Consider the following 24,749-nt stretch of genomic DNA (forward strand, 5'->3'; position numbering starts at 1 on the left):
TTTTTCTGTAATATATTAATTATATTTATTGATAAAGCACGCCCTGTACAGAGTACCTCGGTAGGTCCTTGAGCGGCGCCAACAGCTCCCTTAGCCTCGTGGCTACGTTCGCGAGCTGCGGCGCCGCCAGCCGGCGCCACGTGTAGTCCAGCAGCCAGTCGCCGGCGCGCAGGTTGTCGCACACGGCGTGCCCGAGCGCGTCGCCGGACCGGACCTCTTCCAGCAGCGATATCAGGCCCTGTGTACATCATCACAACTTATCAACCTTACCACTGCACTGCAGGCAAGGTTAAATACTACTACTAACTACCTATTCATAACACTGAGCTGCACTTCAATGTATCCAAGTGTTCTGTCATGACGTTTAGTCGAGCAAAAAATCCTATACATGCTGACTACAAACTTGGGTCCGAGAGTATGTCTCGAGTCGTAACAGTCAAGGACTTAGGAGTTATTTTTGATGATCACCTGACTTTTCATGACCATATTAAGAAGTTAGCTGCTGATTGTTTTAAAAGGCTTGGATTTGTTATCAGGAGTGCACGTGACTTCCGCAATCCAAGCGTAATCAGGCTCCTGTACACATCACTGGTTCGTAGCAAACTTGAGTCTGCGGCAGTCGTTTGGAACCCTCATGAGAGTACTTACGCACTGCTTCTGGAGAGAGTACAAAAAGCATTTTTAAGGTTTTTGTATAAAAAAATGCATGGGTACTATCCCTATTTATACCCTACTAAGTTCTTGCTTGGATCACTTGGCTTCAACTCGCTGGAGGTAAGGCGTGATTACAAATTTTTGACATATATGTGTGGCATATTGAGGGGAAACAGCGACTGTCCCGACTTGGTGTCAAAACTCGTAAGACTTTCGGTACCGTTTGTGCCCAGGAACCTGCTCAGGCCGCGGTGCCCTAGCCTTTTAGCTGTTCCGCTTGCGCGTACAGTTTCCTGTAAAAACTCTCCGATTCTCCGAGCACTCAGGACGATTAACGCGTTCTTGTCATCAGCTCCTGACTGCGATGTGTTTGCCAGCAGATGGGTGAATGTGTGTCGTGAATGTCTGAAATACTGTGAGAGGATGGATGAATGATACTTTTTGATTTATTTTCTTTTCTGTTGTTTAATCTTATTGTTTGACATGAAATTGTATATTATTCGTTGCATATTTTAAATCACTTGACATTTTTAATTTATATTATTTGCATGACTAAATTATAATTCAATAATTATGCACAATTTTTTTTTTTTGCTATTTGCATGTATAAATTTGCCAGCGCTTTGGTGCGAACTGTAATGCTGTGTAAATATATTGTATTGTAATAAATAAATAATAAATACTGTCTCAAGAAAAGATTTTTATTTTATGCTAGTTATTAACCTTGGCCTAACGTATACAGGGTGTCCCATAAGTGACACGTCATAGTGACACTGGAGGTAGACCAGGCCAAAAGGACCCAAACCAACTTAACATGACCCCAGTAAAAAAGGCACGGTTTTCGAGTTATTGCCAAATTAAGGTTTTTCATGAATTTTGACAGTTTTTAACATTGTTAGTGCCAGTGTGCACTCGGAAAAGTCTCGAAGTTATTTTTTTTATGTGTACGGCATCATGAATAGTTAATTAAGATAACAGAATAGGTATTTTATCGATAAACAATGTAAAATTCAAAAAAGTACTAGTTTATTCTTGAATTAAATTCACAGCGAAACATTAATTTCGACTTTGACCACCTGTCGTGAAAAAAAATTACTAGATAAGTAATGAGCAAATAACTTCAAGATATTGAGCATGTTATGCAGATTCAAAAATGGTATGACACATGTACCTTCCTGCAATAAAATAGGAATTATTATCATCTTTCGAAAGCCTCATAAAAAATAAGTTAAAACTAGGAAATCAGCAATCCGTTGCTACTTAGTAAAAATAATAATTAATGTTAAGATATCTAATTCTGGATACAGAAATAAAAAAACGCCTATTCAGTATTTGCCGAATGCCTAAAAGAAAGAGATGGAAAATTGTTATCTCCCTTTTTAAGGATATCATTGAGTTGATAAAGGTTCAAAGAAAATAAAATACTCCAGGTTGAAGTTTAATCAATTTATTAAAATAATTTTATTTTACAATAAATGTTCGAATTGTTTTTCCCCGGCTCGTATGCACGCTTGGCACCGTCTTTTAAAATGTCAAGTTAATTTCCTTAAATTAATTTCGGATATGTTTCGTGCTGCCTCGAACATACGCCGCCGTAGGCCGTAGTTCCTCTTGAGACCTTATTGGCTTGGAGTAAACTTTATCTTTTAAGCATTTTAAGAATCCCCAATGAAAACCATCTAATGGGTTTAGGTCCGGGGAACGCGGCAGCCATGCCAAACAACACATTAGATTTTTTTATTGGGGATACTTAAAAGATAAATTTTAGTCCAAGCCAATAACGTCCCAAGAGGAACTACGGCGGAATGTTCGAGGCAGCACAAAACATATCCGAAATTTATTTAAGAAAATTAACTTGAAGTTTTCGAAGACGGTGCCACGCGTGCATACTGCATACGAGCCAGGGAAAAACAATTCGAGCACCTATTGTAAAATAAAATTACTTTAATAAATTGATTAAACTTCAACCTGGAGTATTTTATTTTCTTTGAACCTTTATCAACTCAATGATATCCTTAAAAAGGGAGATAACAATTTTCCATCTCTTTCTTTTAGGCATTCGGCAAATACTGAATAGGCGTTTTTTTATTTCTGTATCCAGAATTAGATATCTTAACATTAATTATTATTTTTACTAAGTAGCAACGGATTGCTGATTTCCTAGTTTTAACTTATTTTTTATGAGGCTTTCGAAAGATGATAATAATTCCTATTTTATTGCAAGAAGGTACATGTGTCGTACCATTTTTGAATCTGCATAACACGCTTAATAGCTTGACGTTATTTGCTCATTACTTTTCTAGTATTTTTTTTTTCACGACAGGTGGTCAAAGTCGAAATTAATGTTCGCCGTGAATTTAATTCACGAGCCACCAGTACCAGTACTTGTTTGCATTTTCCATTGTTTATCGATAAAATACCTATTCTGTTATCTTAATTAACTATTCATGATGCCGTACACGTAAAAAAAAACAACGGGTTGCACTCCGGGAGTGCCGACAGAAGTGAAAACTCAATGACTAGTCCAAAATGTCTTCAGCACTATGTATAATTGACCCATCCTCCTTTCTATTGAAAAACTTTAGTTCCGAAATTGCTGGTCAGTGAGCTTGTTTAAAATTCGAAACTCAAATTTGTAGCGTTAATTGTTTAAAATTCGAATAGAAATTGTAAAGTTACCTTGCAGACCTCTCATCTAAATATATTTGGTCATGATATTTTGAGTTTTATTCACCAGTACTAGAGTTCACTTTTATTATTTAGCGATTTCATCAAGATGTAGCTTTATTGAATTATATTGGAGTGATATAAAGTTAGAATGTAACTGTGAGATCCTCGTATTTCAGCCCGTACAAGATTAGAACATTGAGCTTTATTGCTTAATATAAAAGTCCAGTTTTAAATAATTGACCTGATTATGATACGTTATGACTAAAGTTCTTTGGTGAATAACATTGTCCGTCACACATAACATAAAGTCACGCAAGCGCCCTGCGCCGCCTACATGAAACAGCAGGCTCAGGCATACATCTACGCCGTGCGGTAGAATAAGAGGAGAGACGCCTTACGCGTTACGCGTTACGCTGTCTCGAGTTTATCATTTTTTCCCCACCTCAAAAAGTGCTCAGCGCCGCTAAAGAAGTTTTCACTTCAAAATTAACTTCGAGACCTTTCCGAGTGCACACTGGCACTAACAATGTTAAAAACGGTCAAAATTCATGAAAAACCTTAATTTGGCAATAACTCGAAAACCGTGCCACTTTTACGGGGGTCATGTTAAGTTGGTTTGGGTCCTCTTGGCCTGGTCTACCTCCAGTGTCACTGTGTCGTGTCAATTATGGGACACCCTGTATATTAAGCGAATTGATTTATGTGATTGTTAAAACCATACAAGTGGCAAAGAAAAGGCAATCGTGTCGATAGTTATAGAGCGGTTTTTTGTCATGGTGCCGTGACCACGATAATTAATAACAAACCACTTTAAATTAATTATCTGTAAATAATTTCGAAGTGGAGTGGTTTAAAATTAACAATAATGCACTTTATACTTGAATAACGAATTTACATAAATGGTATCATTTAGATTTTTAGATTTAGATTTAGATATTTATTCTCATAATATTAAATTACATTATAAATTATGCTAGACTAATCTACACGAATTTATATTATGATCGTCATTCATATTTACATAATATTATTTAATACATTCAAATTAAAAAATGTCTTGCAATAATTAATCTTATGTCAACAATTTATCCATTCATGTCAAAACAAAATACGGTAATAACTTAGTACGAGTATCTCTTAATGATCGTCATGTTCTAAATAAAATACTAGGTACATATTACAATATACATAAATCAATAACTGAGAACATGTCAAATTTATACGATTCAATTTTCAATTTAAAATGTCAGGGTCATATACTCATTTACAGAATAAAGTGGATTATCCAATAAAAGGACTCTCAGTTGACGTTCAAATGTTTCGTCAGATGTTTCCGTTCGTAATTCAGCGGGTAGACGCTCGTAGTATGTCGGGCCGATTACTCGCGGGTTTTTGCATGAAAGTGCCATGCGTCGCGGCACTGTTCTGAGTCTCCCCGTGGATCTGATTATTTTGCCCGTGACCTCAACACGTTTAAACAGTGGCAAGTTTTTTCTAACGAACATCAATACTTCGAATATGTATAGTGAGTAGTGCGACATTATTCGATTTTGCTTAAATAGTTCCTTACAAGGGTGCCTGGGTTTAACTCCTGCCAGTAACCGTATCGCACGTTTCTGGAGTATTAGTACGCGATTTGCATCCGTGGAATTGCCCCAAATAACCGTACCATATGACATCAAGGAGTGAAAATGCGAGAAATATACGGCCTTCAGTGACTTCCTAGATATCAATGGTTGTAGTTTTTTTATAGCAAAAATAGCACTACTCAACCTATTACATAGCCCGTCAACATGGCACTTCCAATGCAGATTTGAGTCAAGTGTAAAACCTAGAAATTTGGTCTCATTACATATAGGCATAGGCCCGTCAGCAATACACGGTGGCACTTCAGCGTTACGTCCTGAAAAAATCATAACATGTGATTTGGCCATATTTAAGAGCAGGCCGTTAGAGGAAAACCACGTTTGCAGTTGGTCACTTGCTTCGTGAATTTGTTCAGCAAGCTGCGTGTGCGTTTTTGCGTTGACGATGACTGTTGTATCATCGGCAAATAGAATAGAATTGCCACTCGTAATTGCCGACGGGAGGTCATTAATAAATAATAAAAATAATGTGTTGCCAGTTGCCGACCCTTGAGGGATGCCCAAATTGACAAAACCAGTGACTGAAGACACTGTTTTGCCACCTATGGACATTTTGACCACCTGCTTACGGCTAGACAAGAATGATGCAAACAAACTTAGAGCGGAATCAGTAATACCGTACATACTTAACTTATTTAGAAGCAATTTATGATTTATTACATCGAATGCTTTCGAAAGATCGCACAGTATGCCCGCCATTTTGTACCTATCATCTAGACCAGTCGTAATACAGTCTACCATCTTATGTGCCGCCATGGTGGTGGATCTTTTTTGCCTGTATGCGTACTGATGGTCAGTAAGTAGCTTATTTGATTCCAAGTGGGCCATTAGGGAAGATGATATAGATTTAAAAACTGATTCAAATCATCAAAGTGTTTGTAAAAAGATCTAAGTATGAGGAATATCATTTAACACATCTCAGGTCACTCTAGGTGACTTCCCGAGGAGAACTGGACACCCAGAATATCCAGAGAGTTCCCAAAAGTAAATAAAACAATTCGATTGGATCCCGGTTTCCCGAAACGCTTTCAGCCCTCGCAGTGTCGGGTTTCTCGCATGTGTGTACAGAATACCGACCTGCAGGCCGGCGTAGACGAGCGGGCCGTGGCCGGGCACGTCGTAGACCCCCCCGGCGCCCGCGTCGCGCTCCTCCGCGTCGCACCGGTACAGCAGCACGTTGTAGTCGGCCAGGTCGAGCGGCTGTAGTACAGAATACCGACCTGCAGGCCGGCGTAGACGAGCGGGCCGTGGCCGGGCACGTCGTAGACCCCCCCGGCGCCCGCGTCGCGCTCCTCCGCGTCGCACCGGTACAGCAGCACGTTGTAGTCGGCCAGGTCGAGCGGCTGTAGTACAGAATACCGACCTGCAGGCCGGCGTAGACGAGCGGGCCGTGGCCGGGCACGTCGTAGACCCCCCCGGCGCCCGCGTCGCGCTCCTCCGCGTCGCACCGGTACAGCAGCACGTTGTAGTCGGCCAGGTCGAGCGGCTGTAGTACAGAATACCGACCTGCAGGCCGGCGTAGACGAGCGGGCCGTGGCCGGGCACGTCGTAGACCCCCCCGGCGCCCGCGTCGCGCTCCTCCGCGTCGCACCGGTACAGCAGCACGTTGTAGTCGGCCAGGTCGAGCGGCTGTAGTACAGAATACCGACCTGCAGGCCGGCGTAGACGAGCGGGCCGTGGCCGGGCACGTCGTAGACCCCCCCGGCGCCCGCGTCGCGCTCCTCCGCGTCGCACCGGTACAGCAGCACGTTGTAGTCGGCCAGGTCGAGCGGCTGTAGTACAGAATACCGACCTGCAGGCCGGCGTAGACGAGCGGGCCGTGGCCGGGCACGTCGTAGACCCCCCCGGCGCCCGCGTCGCGCTCCTCCGCGTCGCACCGGTACAGCAGCACGTTGTAGTCGGCCAGGTCGAGCGGCTGTAGTACAGAATACCGACCTGCAGGCCGGCGTAGACGAGCGGGCCGTGGCCGGGCACGTCGTAGACCCCCCCGGCGCCCGCGTCGCGCTCCTCCGCGTCGCACCGGTACAGCAGCACGTTGTAGTCGGCCAGGTCGAGCGGCTGTAGTACAGAATACCGACCTGCAGGCCGGCGTAGACGAGCGGGCCGTGGCCGGGCACGTCGTAGACCCCCCCGGCGCCCGCGTCGCGCTCCTCCGCGTCGCACCGGTACAGCAGCACGTTGTAGTCGGCCAGGTCGAGCGGCTGTAAGGCGCGCTGCAGGCCGAGCGCGTCGGGCGCGCGCGCCTCCCACGCGGAGAGCGCGCGCGTGATGGTGTCGAGGGCGGCGCGCTGCGCGGCGCGAGGCGCTGGGAAATATAATCATTAGTACATTATTGTCGAGGCTCGGAAGTAGCTACTTGCAGGCTGAGGATTCGTTTTAAACGGACGACCTTGGGAGTCCGTTTAATTGAATCCGAAGCCAGCAAGTAGCCTTCCAGCCGAGTCATATATAGTGCTTTTCTCAAAAATGGTGCAAGAAATATAAATATCATAGAAATATTTTACAAAAGCAACTTTCTTACGTATATATTTTCACAGAAAAAAGTAGAAACAATTGAAAAAATTAGCTTTGACGCCTTTTTATTTTTTTAATAAAAAAATAGAAGTGTATTTTTCTGCCGAAAATACGCCAACCTATTTGAGACAGCTAAATAGTCGCGGTACTAATCATCTGTTTGGCTGTTTAATGGGCCTGTGCCTTCATTTGATATGGCCATTTCAACTTTTAAAAAGTTTGGAACTCGACAAATAATGGAATTTGTATGCAACATTGCAGTCCCAAAATCGAGACTGCAATGTTTTTAACTTTTTAATTTTTGACTGACCATAAACTACGCGCTTCGCAACCTATTTTTTAAACGGCAAAGTCGACTTTGCCGTCCATTTTTGAGAAAAATTACATACACGTAACAAAAATATTAGGATAAGTATTGGACAAACGAAACAAGCTGTTCTTATGGAGTTGTGAAACAAGTTGAGTTGGAAGTTGATGAAGAAGAGTTTACAAAAAATATTAAATGTCAGCAGGAAATTTTAGCAGTACGAAGATTAAATCGACTAGGTACTGATGGTAAGTGGACGAAGTCTGAAGTCATACGTTTATGTTTTAAAGGAGCTGCCCTACCGCCATACATCTACGCTTACGGATGCCGGTTTCAGGTGAGGCCATATAATTTCCCTGTCAGCCAATGCTCTCGATGTTGGAAGTACAATCATCTAAGCAAATCCTGTCCCACAAGCAAAATTATCTGTCCGAAATGTGGAGGCGGGCACGCCAATTGTATGACAACTAACTTTAAATGTATCAACTGCAAAGGACCCCACATGGCCTTAAACAAATTGTGTCCGGTCTTCTTAAAAGAGAAAGACATTCGGAGAATAATGGCATCCGAGGGCTGTACTTATAAAAAAGCAATATGGATCTATAATGAGAACAAGAAAATGCCAGCTATAGAGTCCAGGACTTATGAAATACCACCTATTTCCAAACCAGTTATTTTGGGAAAATCATATAGAGACGCCGTCCTATCACAAAAAGTAAATAAAGATTCCAACGACACCGTTAAAGTCATCAAACCATGCGCGGCCCAAGAGTTGAGGAATAATACGCCACTGCAACAAGAGATGAGAGATCAAGACATTACACAGAACGAGAATGCAAAAAGTCACAAAGAGGCCGAACAACCAATACAAACGATACCCTCATCACACTTTCTGAACACCCCTGTCACCGAAGATTCTACCGCTAGGGATAGCGACGAGGGCTCTACGGTTTTTACACGAGTGATTGAAAGTGTGAAAAACATTCTTATGTCTAAAGATAACTTGACCAATAAGCTAAGCCTCATAGTTAATATTTTAATTAAGGAATTTGTTGTACTGCTAATGGGGATTTTCAACTCCGTAGATTTCTTTAAGTTGCTTTCTCCTAATGTAAATGGCTAGTTCCTTTAAAAAATCAAAATTGAATCTCATGCAATGGAATTCGCAAAGTATTAGGCCTAAGTTAACTGAATTTGAAGCCCTATTGAATAGCGAAAAGGTCCACATTGCTTTAGTTAGTGAAACATGGCTTGATGGCAATTCTACACTAAACATAAACTCTTACACTATATTTCGTAACGATAGATCCGACTCGTATGGGGGTGTCGCGGTCATTATACATAACTCCATCAAGGCCCAGTCGTTTCACATTGCCTTAAATAACCCTGGTATTGAAATTGTATGTGTTAAGCTTTTAAACTGTACCTCTTTAAATAATATTATATCACTGTACTGCCATTCATCAGTGCGAACAACTCAACTCGACTGGGATTCAATTTTCACGGCTCTTTCGAGTAAATCATTAGTAGCAGGGGACTTCAATGCCCATCATACTAATTGGTCATATAAATGTGACGGTAGAGGAAATCAGCTGTTTGATTCGGCACTTGAGCATGGTTTTGTGTCTCTTAATAATGGAAATGCGACAAGGGTTAAACTCGTAAATGGGTCACTCCAGGAAAGCGCTCCAGATATCTCCTTTTGCTCGTCTGATATTGCTGTTGATTTTACCTGGCAGGTCACCAATGAAAATTTAGGGAGTGATCATCTAATTGTGAAGTTTAGTTTAGATTATCGAGACATCAGGCATTTTGAGCAAAGATTAAATTTTAAAAAAGCCGATTGGCCCGGCTTTCGCGATTTCCTAAAAGAATACTTCTCTAAACAGCCAATCCCCACGCAAAACGATATTCAAGTTACTTATGACATCTTTGAGACTGGTATCAATAAGTCCTTAGCGATTAATATCCCTGTGATTAAAACGTGTACTGATCCTACAAGGAATTTCAAACCCAAAAGCTATTGGAATGGCTCGTTATCTTTGGCTGTAGCTCAAAGGCGACTAGCACTAGCAAAATTCAGACGGAATCCGACCCCTTCTAATCTAAAACTGTTGCAAGAAAAGGTTGCAGAAGCACAACGCCTCATTCGTAATGCTAAGGCGTCTAGTTGGCGGGAGTTCTGCCAAAGTATAGATCAAACTATTTCCGCGTCTGACATGTGGAATCGTATGAGGTGGGTAAAAGGTCATAAGCGTTCTAGGGTTGTTGCATCTGAAGAGAAAAAAGTCGAACTGTTGCGTTCTCTCACGCCTGATTTCGTGCGACAGGAGTCACCGACGTTTACATCTGTGAACCCACAATTAGAGGTAGAATTTTCACTAGAAGAATTGACAAGGTGTTTAAAAAATAAGAAATCTTCTCCAGGGGTAGACGGAATAACGTATGCTGTATTATGCAATTTGCCATCACAAGCATTGTTATTTCTACTAAAGCTGTATAACTTGATTTTTGTGTCAGGCGAGGTGCCCAGGCAGTGGAGAGTTATCCAGGTCGTACCTATTCCTAAGTCAAGTCAAGATAACACTTCGAAGCTAAGGCCGATTTCTTTGATGTCCTGTGTATCTAAGATATTCCACACAATGCTTACGAGACGCCTGGAATGGTTTATAGAACACAACCAGATTCTATCTCGAAATACCGTGGGCTTTAGGAAAGGTCTATCCTGTATGGACTGCCTAACTCGCTTAATATCCCACATACAAGTGGGTTTTGCCAAAAACACTTGCACTCTAGCTTGTTTTTTAGACATTGAAGGTGCATATAACAATGTTTCGGTCTCTAAAGTCGTTTCTATTCTAGATACCTTAGGAGTTGGGGGACATTTTTGTAGATATTTATGGGCCTTCTTGAGCGAGAGGCACCTTCTGCTAAAAGACCCTGATGTCGGTTTGTCTATGGTGCGGTGGACAGACAAGGGCCTAGCTCAAGGGGATCCACTCTCCCCTCTTCTGTTTAACATTGCTACATACCAGATTTGTAACGACATAGTCAATGTCTCAATTTCCCAATATGCTGATGACTTCGTGCTGTATGTCAGGCAAAAGAATTTACATGACAGTGTCTGCTTAATGCAAGACAGTTTAAACTCAATGTTAAAAATTTTGGACAGTTTAGGACTTGAGGTTTCAGCTAGTAAGTCAAAGTTTTGTATTTTCAGCAAAGGTGATAAAAAACAACAAGTAAACCTATTAATTCGAGGACAACCGCTTTGCTCTGATAAATCTATTAAATACTTAGGTGTATTGCTAGACCAACACCTACGATGGGGAGAGCATATTAACTATGTAGTCGAAAAAACCCAAAAATACCTCAGCATTTTGAAAACTTTAGCTGGCGCGTCTTGGGGAATACATCCTAAGCACCTACGAAGGTTGTACATCTCCTTGATTAGAAGTAGACTGGATTACGCGAGTGCACTTTTTCACAATAGCGCCAACAGACACATCTATAAGCTTGAAAAAATTCAAAACCAAGGTCTAAGGGTAATCGGAGGGTTTATTAAGTCTACACCGATTCATGTTATGCAAAGCGAACTATGTCTTGTGCCACTGCATCTCCGTAGATGGTTCCTGGCCACTAGGTTTTGCTTGAAATCACTTACCTGGTCAAATAGCGCCACGGTTGATGACGTTCTGGAGTTGCGGGCCTCATGCCAAAGGGGGTACTGGACTAAGACAAGGAAAAGACCTTTGCTAGCTGTCGTAAATGAGGAAATCTCTGAAGAGCATATTCAGTCGTCATTCCCATTACCAATGTTTCAATTAGATGTTTGGGTGTCAAAAATTGAATTACATGAAGTCTTGTACAACGGTTTAGAATCTGTTGTTGGTGCAAAACACAAACACAACGCCGATGCTCTGCGGATTGATGTGGTTCAAGAACTGAATAGAAAATATATCAATTTCTATAGAATATTCACTGATGCGTCGAAGTGCGATAAAAAAATAGGGGCTGCCTTTTTTGATCCTTTTAGTGCCACAAGAGCACAATACAAAATTTCGACTGGAGTTTCTATAATGACCGCGGAACTCAGTGCGATTTATCAGGCTTTAGTGTTTGTTGAAAATCAAAATTATCCCAATGTGGCAATTTTCACGGACAGTAAAAGCTCCATTCAGCATTTGAGCCGGTGTGCCTCAGGCGAACGGTGCTTTTCACTGGCGTACAAAATCCTAATGAAAATTTTTAAGCTCCGAAATTGCGGAAGGTGTTTGAAAATACAGTGGGTTCCGTCACATATCGGCCTGGTGGGAAACGAGGAGGCTGACCGGTTGGCGGCAGCGGCTGCTTCTGGGGGAACTGAGATTGATGTCGCTCCAGACTTCTCAGAAATAGTCGCAAAGTATAAAAGTAAAATGTATGGTCACTGGAAGGAGTTCTTTGATGAAAGATCGAAAGAAAAAGGAATCTGGTACAAGACCATTCAATGTGAGCCTCCTCGGATACCCTGGTGGGAACTAACTGACTTAAACCGGGCGAATATTGTACGTGCCCACAGGCTTCGGTCCGGTCACATTCCATTAAATAAGTTTGCTCATCTGATGGGGAAAGCAGAGTCGCCCAACTGCGATATCTGCGGCTCCGTCGAAGATGTACAGCACTTCTTAATGGAATGTGTCCGGACTCGAGTCAAGAGGGCACAATTATTTGAAGCTGGGGACTATAAAGAAATTGATGTTGGGGTTTTTCAGTCGATTTTGGCGGAACCCCTGTCTAAAACTGCAAAATTAGTGTACCATTTTTTTGATAACTAGTATAACATTTATTGAAACTCATATAATGTAGAGGCCCAACGGAGCCGACATGTCCCGTTTGACAAAGGTTCCTTTTAAAAACGTAGATAAAAAAAAAAAAAAAAAAAAAGGATAAGTAATCTAGATAACAAAATTACGACTTTGCTTTCAGACAAAATAGTTGGTGAACTCTTCAGCTAGTACTAGTTGATAAAGAAAACAATATCTAAAAATATGGCGTACTAAATTAAACAGAGCCGGGCGAAACAGCGCGCCAATAGCAGGACCCGCGTCTCTGCACACGGCCGAAATGGATCACCTAAACGTAGCGAGCATACTACACACACAGTCACTCACCTATTCGCACGGCTATGACCGCGCCGGGCGGGAAGGCGCGCCAGTCCAGCACGGTGTGCGCCCCGTCCCTCCTCGCGGCCGACACGAACTGCGCGGCGTCCGGCGCCGGCCGACGACGGACGGCGGCCGTCCACTGCTCCAGGCCGTTGATGAAACGCACATTTTTAGTGTACACCGCGCCGCTCCTGTACGAGTCACATGGCTTGTTAGATCGTATAGAAACGAGTGAGTGCCATTGATGATGCAACATTCGGCCAGCAAGGACAATTGAAATACTTACAATTCTATAATTTTAAAAATCAAGGTTATATTTTCGCTAGATTATTTAGATCTCCAGGGACCTAAAACCTGAGTGCCAGTACTCAAGTGGTTAAACTTTTGCACTTGGTGCCGTGACCAGGAAAACACAAAAAATTTGGTTTTAAACTTTTATTTTAATTAATTAGTTATAAAATACTTTGACTTGTAATACAAATAAATTAGCACCTACGTTCGTTAATTAAAGTATCCGTTAAAGAATTTTTGAATTGTATTTGGATTTAGCAGTTGTAAAAAATCAATACATTTAACATACTCGTAAGTTAACATATTTCTATAAAGCAATTAACACAAGCAGCAGCTTGCAGCTCCATCTCAACGAAAACTTTATCTGAAAGCGAAGCGCAGTGGTGGTGGAAATATCCGCCTGCGGCGCCATGAACACCGTGTGCCACAAGCAAAACAAAGCGCCGAGACGTGGACGAGTGGCGGATAACTTCCGTCACCGCGTCCGTCACCTGATCCACGTTCACATTCACATGCTTCATGTCTTACCTGGGCTGAAGCTCCATCTCAAAGAGTATTTCCTCGAGATCTCCCTCGAAACGCAGCGGTGGCGGAAGCGGACCATCTCCCTGCGGCGCCGAGAACGCCGTGTGTGCTACCAGTAGCACCGAGCGCCGAGACGTGGACGAGTGACGGGTTACTGCTGTCACCGCATCCGTCATTTGATCCACATATACCTGCACATAGACAAAACCTTTAATATTTTAAACCCTAGACAAAATCCAAATCCAGTGCCATCTATCTACCTATAAGAACCGTCTCTATAGGAAATACTTTTCGTTACAGAAAACGAATTCAAATGGGTTCTTCGGCTGGCGAGCTTCAATGCTATAGACACATAGATACAATTGACGTTAAACTTATAGCAGTCATAACATCCCTTTTTTCGTCGGGAGTTTCCAAGGCGTCCATGTCGTCCCTCGTTAGTTCCCCACTAGGGGTACAACTTTTGTGCTGCTGTGACGTAACGTACCTCATCGTAGCCTTGTTGAGCGAGCTGATAGTGCAGCAGGTTGAGCTCTCTCCTAGCCTGTATCAGGCCGTGCGAGGCGCCCACGTTGCCCTCATTGGTACCCCACTCGGGGTAGAGCCTCGCTTCGTCCACCACATGTATGTGGTGTGGGACTAGCTCGTCTAGGCCGCGGGTCGAGCCCGACGCGCAGAACGCCATGGTCACTAGCGCCGCTGCAAAATAAAAACTCATTATAAAATCAAAATTAAAATCGACGGTCGTTAAAACTTCGCACTTTTTGAAAGCCGGTCGCCATCATCGATCGATACTGTACGATACGATAAGGCGTACCTGTGGGCAGCACGTCGTGCACGGAGCGCTTCTCGAGCGGCGAGGGGATGTCGTGCGTGAGGTCGAGCAGCACGGTGGGCGCGACGCCGGGGCGGGCTGTGTCTACTCGTACCTGTGGGCAGCTGGTCGTGCACGGAGCGCTTCTCGAGCGGCGAGGGGTTGTCGTGCGTGAGGTCGAGCAGCACGGCGGGCGCGACGCCGGGGCGGGCTGTGTCTACTCGTACCTGTGGGTAGCACGTCGTGCACGGAGCGCTTCTCGAGCGGCGAGGGGTTGTCGTGCGTGAGGTCGAGCAGCACGGTGGGCGCGACGCCGGGGCGGGCTGTGTCTACTCGTACCTGTGGGCAGCACGTCGTGCACGGAGCGCTTCTCGAGCGGCGAGGGGTTGTCGTGCGTGAGGTCGAGCAGCACGGCGGGTGCGACGCCGGGGCGGGCTGTGTCTACTCGTACCTGTGGGTAGCACGTCGTGCACGGAGCGCTTCTCGAGCGGCGAGTGGTTGTCGTGCGTGAGGTCGAGCAGCACGGCGGGCGCGACGCCGGGGCGGGCTGTGTCTACTCGAACCTGTGGGCAGCACGTCGTGCACGGAGCGTTTCTCGAGCGGCGAGGGGTTGTCGTGCGTGAGGTCGAGCAGCACGGCGGGCGCGACGCCGGGGCGGGCTGTATCTCCTCGTACCTGTGGGCAGCACGTCGTGCACGGAGCGCTTCTCGAGCGGCGAGGGGTTGTCGTGCGTGAGGACGAGCAGCACGGCGGGCGCGACGCCGGGGCGGGCTGTGTCTACTCGTACCTGTGGGCAGCACGTCGTGCACGGAGCGCTTCTCGAGCGGCGAGGGGTTGTCGTGAGTGAGGACGAGCAGCACGGCGGGCGCGACGCCGGGGCGGGCTGTGTCTACTCGTACCTGTGGGCAGCACGTCGTGCACGGAGCGCTTCTCGAGCGGCGAGGGGTTGTCGTGCGTGAGGACGAGCAGCACGGCGGGCGCGACGCCGGGGCGGGCTGTGTCTACTCGTACCTGTGGGCAGCACGTCGTGCACGGAGCGCTTCTCGAGCGGCGAGGGGTTGTCGTGCGTGAGGACGAGCAGCACGGCGGGCGCGACGCCGGGGCGGGCTGTGTCTACTCGTACCTGTGGGCAGCACGTCGTGCACGGAGCGCTTCTCGAGCGGCGAGGGGTTGTCGTGCGTGAGGTCGAGCAGCACGGCGGGTGCGACGCCGGGGCGGGCTGTGTCTACTCGAGCGCGGCGGAACGCCCCCACCGGGCGCCCGCCGAAGCGGTGCAGCAGGCGGCCTTGCTCGCGCGAATCCCATGCGGCCTGCGCCTCTAACATCGAGATAAATATTCATTAGCTTATAATAGTTCCTTGTCGTTGACCTGATAATGAAAATTAATAGTGATCATTATACCACCTGTGAGTTAAAGCAAAGATGTTAAAGTTACGATTCTAAAATAACATCGATGAAAACTTTATGACTTGAAAATAAAGCTAACGGCCCACAGATGAAACCTTCAGAAGTGGCGTAGGAGCACCACAAAAATCGTATAGTAGGTATATAAAAGCTGCATAGCTGTCCAAATCTTCCAATGAAATAAGGAGTCACCTCGGATGAGCGCGGAGATGCCGAGCCGGTTGACGAAGATGTTGTCCACGTGGTCTGAGTTAGTGAACAACTCCGCCGCCACGAACAGGTCCGGCTTCACGTTGCGCGCGCAGTCCATCATGTACTCTGCCACCTGACACACAAACAGACCGTAAACTAAGTCATTGACAATGGTATTTAATACGCTAAACCAAAAGAAAGTACTTGGAAATGAATTTTTTTTTGTCACTGTATACGTTTCGGCAAATTATAAGAATAAATACATATAGCGTCAAATAGCGACTGTAAGTCTATAATGTCAGTCAGATCAATGTCTACAAATAAATTCAAATGTATTTCTGTTTTAATGCATGTTAATTATAAGATTGCCGGTCCCATATTGGGATACCCTCCTACAATTTAGGAGGGAATTAAATCTTCTCAGGGCAGAGGTGTAGGGTAAGAGCCGCCATAGTTTTATCGCGTATTTTTAGCTTTACTTGAAAATAGTTGTAATGTAGAACTAGCCTTATGAACCAATTTTGCATGTATAAAACTGGCCTTAAAATGTATAGTTTATGATGGTTCATTATTTTGTAAGTGGGTAGTTTTTGCACAGTACAGTTTTTCCTCAGTCACCCGTTGACCACGAACGCTGTAAAGGGTTCGAAACGTCGGGATGTAGTATGAATTCAATATACGCGATATAATCCAACATCCGACATCCGGCCCCGAATCAGCGCGGCTTGGTCTAAATGGCGGGAGGTCACAGGAGTCATCTGCGATCGCAGAATACCGTTTAGACTCAAAGGGCTAGTGTATAAGTGTATTATCCGACCAGTCCTACTTTATGGCGCCGAGACGTGGCCGGTTCTTGAAAGCACATTCAGGAACTTCGCGTTACAGAGATGAAGATGCTGCGATGGATGTGTGGCGTTACGCGTGCTGACCGCATCCGTAACGAGTGGCAGCCTCGCAGTCCGTGACGTAGCAGAGAAGCTCCAAGAATGTTGCCTCCGGTAGTTCGGCCACGTTTGTCGCAGGCCAGCTGACTACGTAGGAAACATATGCCTTAACCTAGCCCTTGACGGCCCCCGTCCCCAAGCCAGACCAAAAAAGCGATGGCTCGATGTCATGAAAGCAGATATGAGCGTGAACGGGCTCACACGAGACGACGCCCAGGATCGCGCAAAGTGGAGGAAAGCGAAGCGGATCCTGGCAAAGGCCGGGATAACGCTAGGTAGAAGCGATATAATCCGTTTCAATAGTTTTATTTCAATGTCTACGTTTTAACGCTACCAGAAATAGTATTTTATACAATCGTGATATTCGTGATATAATAGAGAGCTTTTCAGTCGAATACCGCGTTTAGGCAAAGAAGCTTGCTGAGTTGCCTGAGTAAGGTACGAGATTGAAAAGCTAGATTATATCACTATTTTATACAGGGTGTTTGGTCCATCGTTTGCCAAATTAAAATGGCGGATAAGTGGGGTAGTTTTCTATCTTTTGAAACGTGTGGCGGGTTGGTAAGCGTCTATTAGGGAATCGTTCCTGGTAGATTCTTTGCGCGCAACACCATCGGCTTTACCGTACGCCATTAACAAGTCCGCGTATTCTTCATTCGAAAAAGTAGCCATTTTCAAATGATCAAAACTCAACAAAACAGAGATTAATAAAAGCACTAACAAAAGACAAATCAGTTTTCTGCCTTCTGTTTTTGTCCGTTCCGACACCGGTCACATTTCCCGCGTTTTTTTTAACACGGTCTCACACTAATAAGATGCGTTCACATTTAATTACATTTTGATAGACAAAACCAAAACGCGACATCGGAACGTAACAGCTTTTGTGCTATGTAAGAGGGAGATAGCACCTTCAACTAAAAGTACGAAAGATAAGTTTTAAACCTTCACAACCAGCAAACCTCATCGCTGAAAAAAAAACCAGCGTGTGGATAGGCAAAGGGGATTTCAAAGGAGATTACAGCGTCAATGTTTAGGCATCGATAATTTTTGCCTGTTGCGTCCGTTACAAAACATCGGGAAAAAATGAAGTTCATGAAAGGTTGTTTTGGGATTATTGTACATCATTAGAAAGAAGACAGAACACAAAATTTTGTAAAGTAATTTCAAGAACGTGGTCTCTTTTTGGTTTTTTTTTTTTTAAATTGAAAATCAAAGTTGACCTTAGTGTAAATTTTTACATGTTGTAAAACATTTGAGGGGTAATAAAAAAAAACTAGAGGTTAAATGTCAGTAATTTTGACTTTAATAAAACCGTTTAACGTTAAACATCACGACGCAATAAACGTTGCATCTCTCTACCACTTACTTTTTTTAAATTTAAGTTTAAACGAGTCGGCCCTGAAGATTTTGCAAAAACAACAAAAAAAGCAAAAAAAAAAGAAAACTCGTGGGCCCAAAAGTTTTTTAAAGGGCGTGAAAAGATAGAAAACTACCCTACTTATCCGCCATTTTAATTTGGCAAACGATGGACCAAATACCCTGTATAATACTTTTTCTACGAGTTAACAAAAATAATACTTTAAACTAGTAGAATCATATAGGTAAACAAACCAAAAGTATACAGCTAAGATACGCGAGCAGCCGCGATATCTTCATACTCGTACAGTCAACGGTGAAAATATGGGTGTACAAATCATCTCAAAAATATGTCCCATAACTCTTATGTCAATGAATTAAGAACTATGGGACATATTTTTGAGTAAGTTGTCTACACCCATATTTTTACCGTTGACTGTACGCTCCCCGGCTGCCGCGGCCCGCCGGTTTGGTCAACGACACCTTCTCGTAACTCATGACACGAGGCCCTGGTACTTGCTCCTTGCTAAAAAAGTATACAGCTAAGATACGCGAGCAGCCGCGATACCTTCATAATCGTACGCTCCCCGGCCGCCGCGGCCCGGCGGTTTGGTCAACGACACCTTCTTGTAACTCATGAGGCCCTGGTAGTCCTGGTACTACTTGCTCCTTTCTAAATTCAATAAAATGTATAAACGGTTTTTTTCTCGATTTTAGCCACCGTAGCCTATGCAGACTAACAAGTAACGCTAAGCGGTTTTCGTAGTCTATGGATGTTCCTATATTAAGGGTGTCACATGCGCGTTTCTGACTTATGAAGCAATTGTTCCTACAATACAACCTAAAATAAGTAATTAATTTGAGCTATGGTTTTGTTTGGTCCTCTTGACCGCGGCGAGCTGTGATTGGTCAATTTCATTATAGTTGACTAAACTGTATCGAAATGAATATTATAGTTGAGTTGGGAGCCCATACATTAAAAGTACCCAAATGCAGTTTGGTATACGAAATCTTAATTCAGGAATTACAGTCGACGAATAGAAAAATAGAATTTTCCACCTTGATAATAAAGTTGCATGCGTTAAATGACAGTTGTCAAGCCAGAGCCCGTCAAACTGCTCGGTCGTCAGCTCCCCTCGGCATGTGTCACCGTGAAGTGGACTCTACGCCGTCGCAATAAGCTCTACAACTCACATGAAACGGCGTGGAGTGACAGTTGTCAAGCCGGAGCCCGTCGTACAGCTCGGCCGTCAGCTCCCCTCGGCGTGTGTCACCGTGAAGTGGACTCTACGCCGTCGCAATAAGGTCTACAACTCACATGAAACGGCGAGAAGTGACAGTTGTCAAGCCGGAGCCCGTCGAACAGCTCGGCCGTCAGCTCCCCTCGGCATACTGTGTCACCGTGAAGTGGACGCTACGCCGTCGCAATAAGCTCTACACCTCACATGTAGCGGCGTGAAGTGACAGTTGTCAAGCCGGAGCCCGTCGAACAGCTCGACCGTCAGCTCCCCTCGGCATGTGTCACCGTGAAGTGGACTCTGCGCCGTCGCAATAAGGTCTACAACTCACATGTCACGGCGTGGAGTGACAGTTGTCAAGCCGGAGCCCGTCGTACAGCTCGGCCGTCAGCTCCCCTCGGCATGTGTCACCGTGAAGTGGACTCTGCGCCGTCGCAATAAGGTCTACAACTCACATGTAACGGCGTGGAGTGACAGTTGTCAAACCGGAGCCCGTCGTACAGCTCGGCCGTCAGCTCCCCTCGGCATGTGTCACCGTGAAGTGGACTCTGCGCCGTCGCAATAAGGTCTACAACTCACATGTAATGGCGTGGAGTGACAGTTGTCCAGCCGGAGCCCGTCGAACAGCTCGGCCGTCAGCTCCCCTCGGCATGTGTCACCGTGAAGTGGACTCTGCGCTGTCGCAATAAGGTCTACAACTCACATGTAACGGCGTGGAGTGACAGTTGTCAAGCCGGAGCCCGTCGAACAGCTCGGCCGTCAGCTCCACGTACTCGCGCATGTGCCCCCACAGCCACGGGCTGTCCTCCGGCTTGTCGCCGTACCTAAATATACCAATAATTTATTATTGAGATAAATAGCTATGCTATGCCTATGGTTGAGCGTCTGTCTATCACTCAATGGGTAATTTTTTGAAGGATTTGACGACTTATGCTCTTAATTATGACCAGATTAGATGCGAACCGAGCAGATGAGAGCAATATGTACCAGAATAATCTTACGATCTGCTTGGTATCAATAAAATTTGCTTTTAAATCAAGGGAAACGCGAAAACTAAACAAAAATATAACTGGTTTGAGAGGAGGAAAGAAGAAAGAAGTATGCTAGAAGACCTGAACTTGACACTGTCGCCCCAGGCGATGAGTCCATGAGCGGGTCGGCGTCCATGAGCTAGCCGTTGTGCGCCCTCTATACCTGAGCTTGACGCTGTCGCCCCAGGCGATGAGCTCCCTCCGGAGGTACACGTTGGAAGTGTTAGCAAAGTCCATAAGCGGGTCGGCGTCCATGACCCAGCCGTTGTGCGCCATGACGAAGCGGCCGCCGTCGCCGTACACGAGGGACTCCGCCTCCGCCGCCGAGCCGCACTCGCCCGCCGCCGTGAAGTATCTGCGGGAACCTTAACAATTGTAGATCCAAAATATATGGTATATTATTATAATAATTCTTACGTCAACACACCTTTTGATACGTAATCGCAGAGTTCGAGAGCTTTCGATATCTCAAAAATCTTTAAATCAACCCTCAAAAACTAGGAACGCCATTAAAACAACACTCACCTAGGCACCAGTGGATTCTTCTCGCTAACCTCTTCTATTTTAGGCCCGTCGGCCTGCAAGCGGAAGTATCTAAAAAAGACAAAATTTTATAATAACAAAAAAATATTTATAAGAAATATTTGTTATAATTGAAGGTAAGGTAAAGAATAAGAAACGTCCTTGTTTTGTAACAGACGCAAATACTCCTTGGAGCAGTAGTTGAGGGGCCTAGTTAACTGGGTACCTCATGCCAGCGAAGCAGTTGTCTAGGGCGGCGCGGAGGTGGCCCTCCACCTCCTCCCTGGCCGCAGCGTTGAGTTGCTCCAGCTTCCTGCGGAGCGAGGGGCCTAGTTAACTGGGTACCTCATGCCAGCGACGCAGTTGTCTAGGGCGGCGCGGAGGTGGCCCTCCACCTCCTCCCTGGCCGCAGCGTTGAGTTGCTCCAGCTTCCTGCGGAGCGAAGGGCCTACTTAACTGGGTACCTCATGCCAGCGACGCAGTTGTCTAGGGCGGCGCGGAGGTGGCCCTCCACCTCCTCCCTGGCCGCAGCGTTGAGTTGCTCCAGCTTCCTGCGGAGCGAAGGGCCTACTTAACTGGGTACCTCATGCCAGCGACGCAGTTGTCTAGGGCGGCGCGGAGGTGGCCCTCCACCTCTTCCCTGGCCGCAGCGTTGAGCTACTCCAGCTTCCTGCGGAGCGAGGGGCCTAGTGAACTGGGTACCTCATGCTAGCGACGCAGTTGTCTAGGGCGGCGCGGAGGTGGCCCTCCACCTCCTCGCTGGCCGCAGCGTTGAGCTACTCCAGCTTCCTGCGGAGCGAGGGGCCTAGTGAACTGGGTACCTCATGCTAGCGACGCAGTTGTCTAGGGCGGCGCGGAGGTGGCCCTCCACCTCCTCCCTGGCCGCAGCGTTGAGTTGCTCCAGCGTCCTGCGGAGCTCCTCGCAGCATTGTTGAGGCGCCTAGTGAACTGGGTACCTCATGCCAGCGACGCAGTTGACGAGGGCGGCGCGGAGGTGACCCTCCACCTCCTCCCTGGCCGCAGCGTTGAGTTGCTCCAGCTTCCTGCGGAGCGAGGGGCCTAGTGAACTGGGTACCTCATGCCAGCGACGCAGTTGTCTAGGGCGGCGCGGAGGTGGCCCTCCACCTCCTCCCTGGCCGCAGCGTTGAGTTGCTCCAGCTTCCTGCGGAGCGAGGGGCCTAGTTAACTGGGTACCTCATGCCAGCGAAGCAGTTGTCTAGGGCGGCGCGGAGGTGGCCCTCCACCTCCTTCCTGGCCGCAGCGTTGAGTTGCTCCAGCTTCCTGCGGAGCGAGGGGCCTAGTTAACTGGGTACCTCATGCCAGCGACGCAGTTGTCTAGGGCGGCGCGGAGGTGGCCCTCCACCTCCTCCCTGGCCGCAGCGTTGAGTTGCTCCAGCTTCCTGCGGAGCGAAGGGCCTACTTAACTGGGTACCTCATGCCAGCGACGCAGTTGTCTAGGGCGGCGCGGAGGTGGCCCTCCACCTCCTCCCTGGCCGCAGCGTTGAGCTACTCCAGCTTCCTGCGGAGCGAGGGGCCTAGTGAACTGGGTACCTCATGCTAGCGACGCAGTTGTCTAGGGCGGCGCGGAGGTGGCCCTCCACCTCCTCCCTGGCCGCAGCGTTGAGTTGCTCCAGCGTCCTGCGGAGCTCCTCGCAGCATTGTTGAGGCGCCTAGTGAACTGGGTACCTCATGCCAGCGACGCAGTTGACGAGGGCGGCGCGGAGGTGACCCTCCACCTCCTCCCTGGCCGCAGCGTTGAGTTGCTCCAGCGTCCTGCGGAGCGAGGGGCCTAGTGAACTGGGTACCTCATGCCAGCGACGCAGTTGTCTAGGGCGGCGCGGAGGTGGCCCTCCACCTCCTCCCTGGCCGCAGCGTTGAGCTACTCCAGCTTCCTGCGGAGCGAGGGGCCTAGTGAACTGGGTACCTCATGCCAGCGACGCAGTTGTCTAGGGCGGCGCGGAGGTGGCCCTCCACCTCCTCCCTGGCCGCAGCGTTGAGTTGCTCCAGCTTCCTGCGGAGCGAGGGGCCTAGTTAACTGGGTACCTCATGCCAGCGACGCAGTTGTCTAGGGCGGCGCGGAGGTGGCCCTCCACCTCCTCCCTGGCCGCAGCGTTGAGTTGCTCCAGCGTCCTGCGGAGCGAGGGGCCTAGTTAACTGGGTACCTCATGCCAGCGACGCAGTTGTCTAGGGCGGCGCGGAGGTGGCCCTCCACCTCCTCTCGGGCCGCAGCGTTGAGTTGCTCCAGCTTCCTGCGGAGCGAGGGGCCTAGTTAACTGGGTACCTCATGCCAGCGACGCAGTTGAATAGGGTGGCGCGGAGGTGGCCCTCCACCTCCTCTCGGGCCGCAGCGTTGAGTTGCTCCAGCTTCCTGCGGAGCGAGGGGCCTAGTGAACTGGGTACCTCATGCCAGCGACGCAGTTGTCTAGGGCGGCGCGGAGGTGGCCCTCCACCTCCTCCCTGGCCGCAGCGTTGAGTTGCTCCAGCTTCCTGCGGAGCGAGGGGCCTAGTGAACTGGGTACCTCATGCCAGCGACGCAGTTGTCTAGGGCGGCGCGGAGGTGGCCCTCCACCTCCTCTCGGGCCGCAGCGTTGAGTTGCTCCAGCGTCCTGCGGAGCTCCTCGCAGCATTTCTTGAGGCGCGCCTCCTCGTCGTAACAGTCGGCGCGGTACACGTTGTACAACTGGGTAAGATGGATATAGTTTATTTAACGCTCCGAAACCATATTCCACCGACATGAGATCTGCCAATTAATTAACCCTTTACTAACATACCAATAAAATAAAATTAGTCACAATGCAATCCTCTTTGCCACTTAATAGTCCTAAAACTGAATAAAAAGAGGTGTTATGGCAACAAATGCGTGTATGTATTGTAAGGTAAGTAGCTACCTGCAGGGCTCGGTCCATGTCTACAGTCGCGTGGAGCCGCCGGTACAACGGGTCTGGAACTAGAGTCAGCTCCGCTGTTGCGCCCGCTGACACTGGTGGCACTCTGTGCACACCAAACAATTCAATCGATTAAACGACGGCAAGTAATATTACAACCACAGACCTATATCGAGTAGACGGAAAAAGTGTATGTACCTCGCGTGCCGAAAAGACGATTATAAATCGTCTTTGCTCGTGGCGATGCTCAGTCTCGACCACTTTCCGCGTGTGACGTTCGGACGTGATAACAAAATGGCCCCTTACTCGATAATAAACTGTTCAAACACCACCAAAAAAGTAGGAGCTATGAATCAAGACATTTCCTTTCATCGGGAAGTACTCTTTGCCCTAAAATATCTGTTATTATTTAAAAAACAATTTATTTTGTTACTCAGTATTAATTTCATATAAACAGTAGCAGGCGACTCTGTGCCTAATGCTACTTTTCCATTGCGGCTTTAATTTGACGCGCCACACTTGGCAAGCATTGAAAACCAGCAACGAAAATAACACAATCCAAACTTGTCGAGACGCGTTCAAGGTTGATTTCTCATTCGTCTGTCAAAA

The 24,749-nt window shown here is 46.9% G+C and overlaps 1 protein-coding gene across 1 annotated transcript in view; it reads right to left on the reverse strand.

The window, feature by feature from the left end:
• LOC134793403 (glycogen debranching enzyme) overlaps nt 1–24,749 on the reverse strand; it is a 41,915-nt gene that overhangs the window by 9,387 nt on the left and 7,779 nt on the right. Inside the window, exons 9-20 of the mRNA XM_063764978.1 lie at nt 24,144–24,246; nt 23,775–23,935; nt 21,259–21,327; nt 20,897–21,088; nt 20,406–20,526; nt 16,165–16,297; nt 15,692–15,886; nt 14,242–14,453; nt 13,758–13,945; nt 12,945–13,129; nt 7,049–7,275; nt 57–238 (exon numbers count right to left, since the gene is read on the reverse strand). Of these exons, the coding sequence (XP_063621048.1) occupies nt 57–238; nt 7,049–7,275; nt 12,945–13,129; nt 13,758–13,945; nt 14,242–14,453; nt 15,692–15,886; nt 16,165–16,297; nt 20,406–20,526; nt 20,897–21,088; nt 21,259–21,327; nt 23,775–23,935; nt 24,144–24,246 (1,968 nt within the window). The remainder of the gene's footprint in view (nt 1–56; nt 239–7,048; nt 7,276–12,944; nt 13,130–13,757; nt 13,946–14,241; nt 14,454–15,691; nt 15,887–16,164; nt 16,298–20,405; nt 20,527–20,896; nt 21,089–21,258; nt 21,328–23,774; nt 23,936–24,143; nt 24,247–24,749) is intronic.

Source organism: Cydia splendana, chromosome 9, assembly GCF_910591565.1.
Source record: "Cydia splendana chromosome 9, ilCydSple1.2, whole genome shotgun sequence".
Classification (NCBI taxonomy): Eukaryota; Metazoa; Arthropoda; class Insecta; order Lepidoptera; family Tortricidae; genus Cydia; species Cydia splendana.